The 952-nt window shown below is 61.2% G+C and overlaps 1 protein-coding gene across 1 annotated transcript in view; it reads left to right on the top strand.

Annotated features, from left to right (window-relative positions):
- Positions 1–952, top strand: part of LOC106632046 (inhibin beta C chain-like) — a 7,725-nt gene that overhangs the window by 6,605 nt on the left and 168 nt on the right. The window contains 2 exon segments of the mRNA XM_014310897.2: positions 326–949; position 952. The exon segment at position 952 is cut by the window's right edge and continues 168 nt beyond it. Coding sequence (XP_014166372.1) covers positions 326–949; position 952 — 625 coding nt within the window.

The following is a 952-nucleotide window of genomic DNA, read 5'->3' as shown; positions in this document are numbered from 1 at the left end:
CATCCCGGGAGGGAGGGGGAGCTGTGTCCTCTCCTGCTCCTGCTTGTCGGGACGTTTGTTTTGTCCCCCAAAAACATGAGGGTCCCCAGGGTGCCTGGGACTCTTGAGTTGGGAGCTGCAGGAATAATTTGGGGAGCTGGAAGCGCTTTCCAGGCTCACGCCGTGAGAAGAAGGGCCAGGTGAGAGCAGGGTCCCCCTCTGCACCCCTTCTGCCAGAGATTGGGGTGCAGGGAAGGGTGGAGGACAGACGAAACTGGGAGTTTTGACTCGCTGGAAGTCCTAAGCATCCCTCAGCGCTCACCTCCTCATCCCTTTCTCCTCTCAGATCTCACATCTCCCTCCAGTTTGGGGCTGCAATTCCAGTTCAGCCAAGCGCAGGACCAGGACCTTCGCATCCTGCAGGCTCAGCTCTGGCTCTACCTGCGAGTTCCCCGCTCCAGCCTCACCCTGAGGATCTTCCTGGCCTCCAAAATCGGGGCTGGGGCAGGGGGCAACCTCACGCTGCTGGGGGAGAGGCGGCTGAGCGCGACGGGCAGCGGCTGGCGCTCCTTCCCCCTCCTACCGGAGCTCCAGAGCTTCTTCTCCGGGCACAGCCGGACCCTGCGGCTGGAACTGGATGGCAGCAATGTTACGGCCCAGCTCAATGCCAGCTGGTCCCACCAGCCCTTCCTGGTGGCCAAAGTGAAGGTGAGGGAGCCCGGACACCGCGTGGCCAAGCGCAGCCTCCGCTGCAGCCAGAATTCCAATCTCTGCTGCCGCAAGGATTTCTACGTGGATTTCCGCGACATCGGTTGGAATGACTGGATCATCAAGCCTGAGGGTTACCAGATCAATTACTGCGTGGGCCAGTGCCCTCTGCACGTGGCTGGCAGCCCTGGCATGGCCTCTTCCTTCCACACAGCCGTCTTCAACCTGGTCAAAGCCAACAATGTCCAAGCCTCGGGGCATTCCT

The sequence above is a fragment of the Geospiza fortis genome, unplaced genomic scaffold (assembly GCF_000277835.1).
Source record: "Geospiza fortis unplaced genomic scaffold, GeoFor_1.0 scaffold599, whole genome shotgun sequence".
Classification (NCBI taxonomy): Eukaryota; Metazoa; Chordata; class Aves; order Passeriformes; family Thraupidae; genus Geospiza; species Geospiza fortis.
Note: the sequence above shows the minus strand (reverse complement) of the source record. Positions and strands in the feature narration are given on the sequence as shown.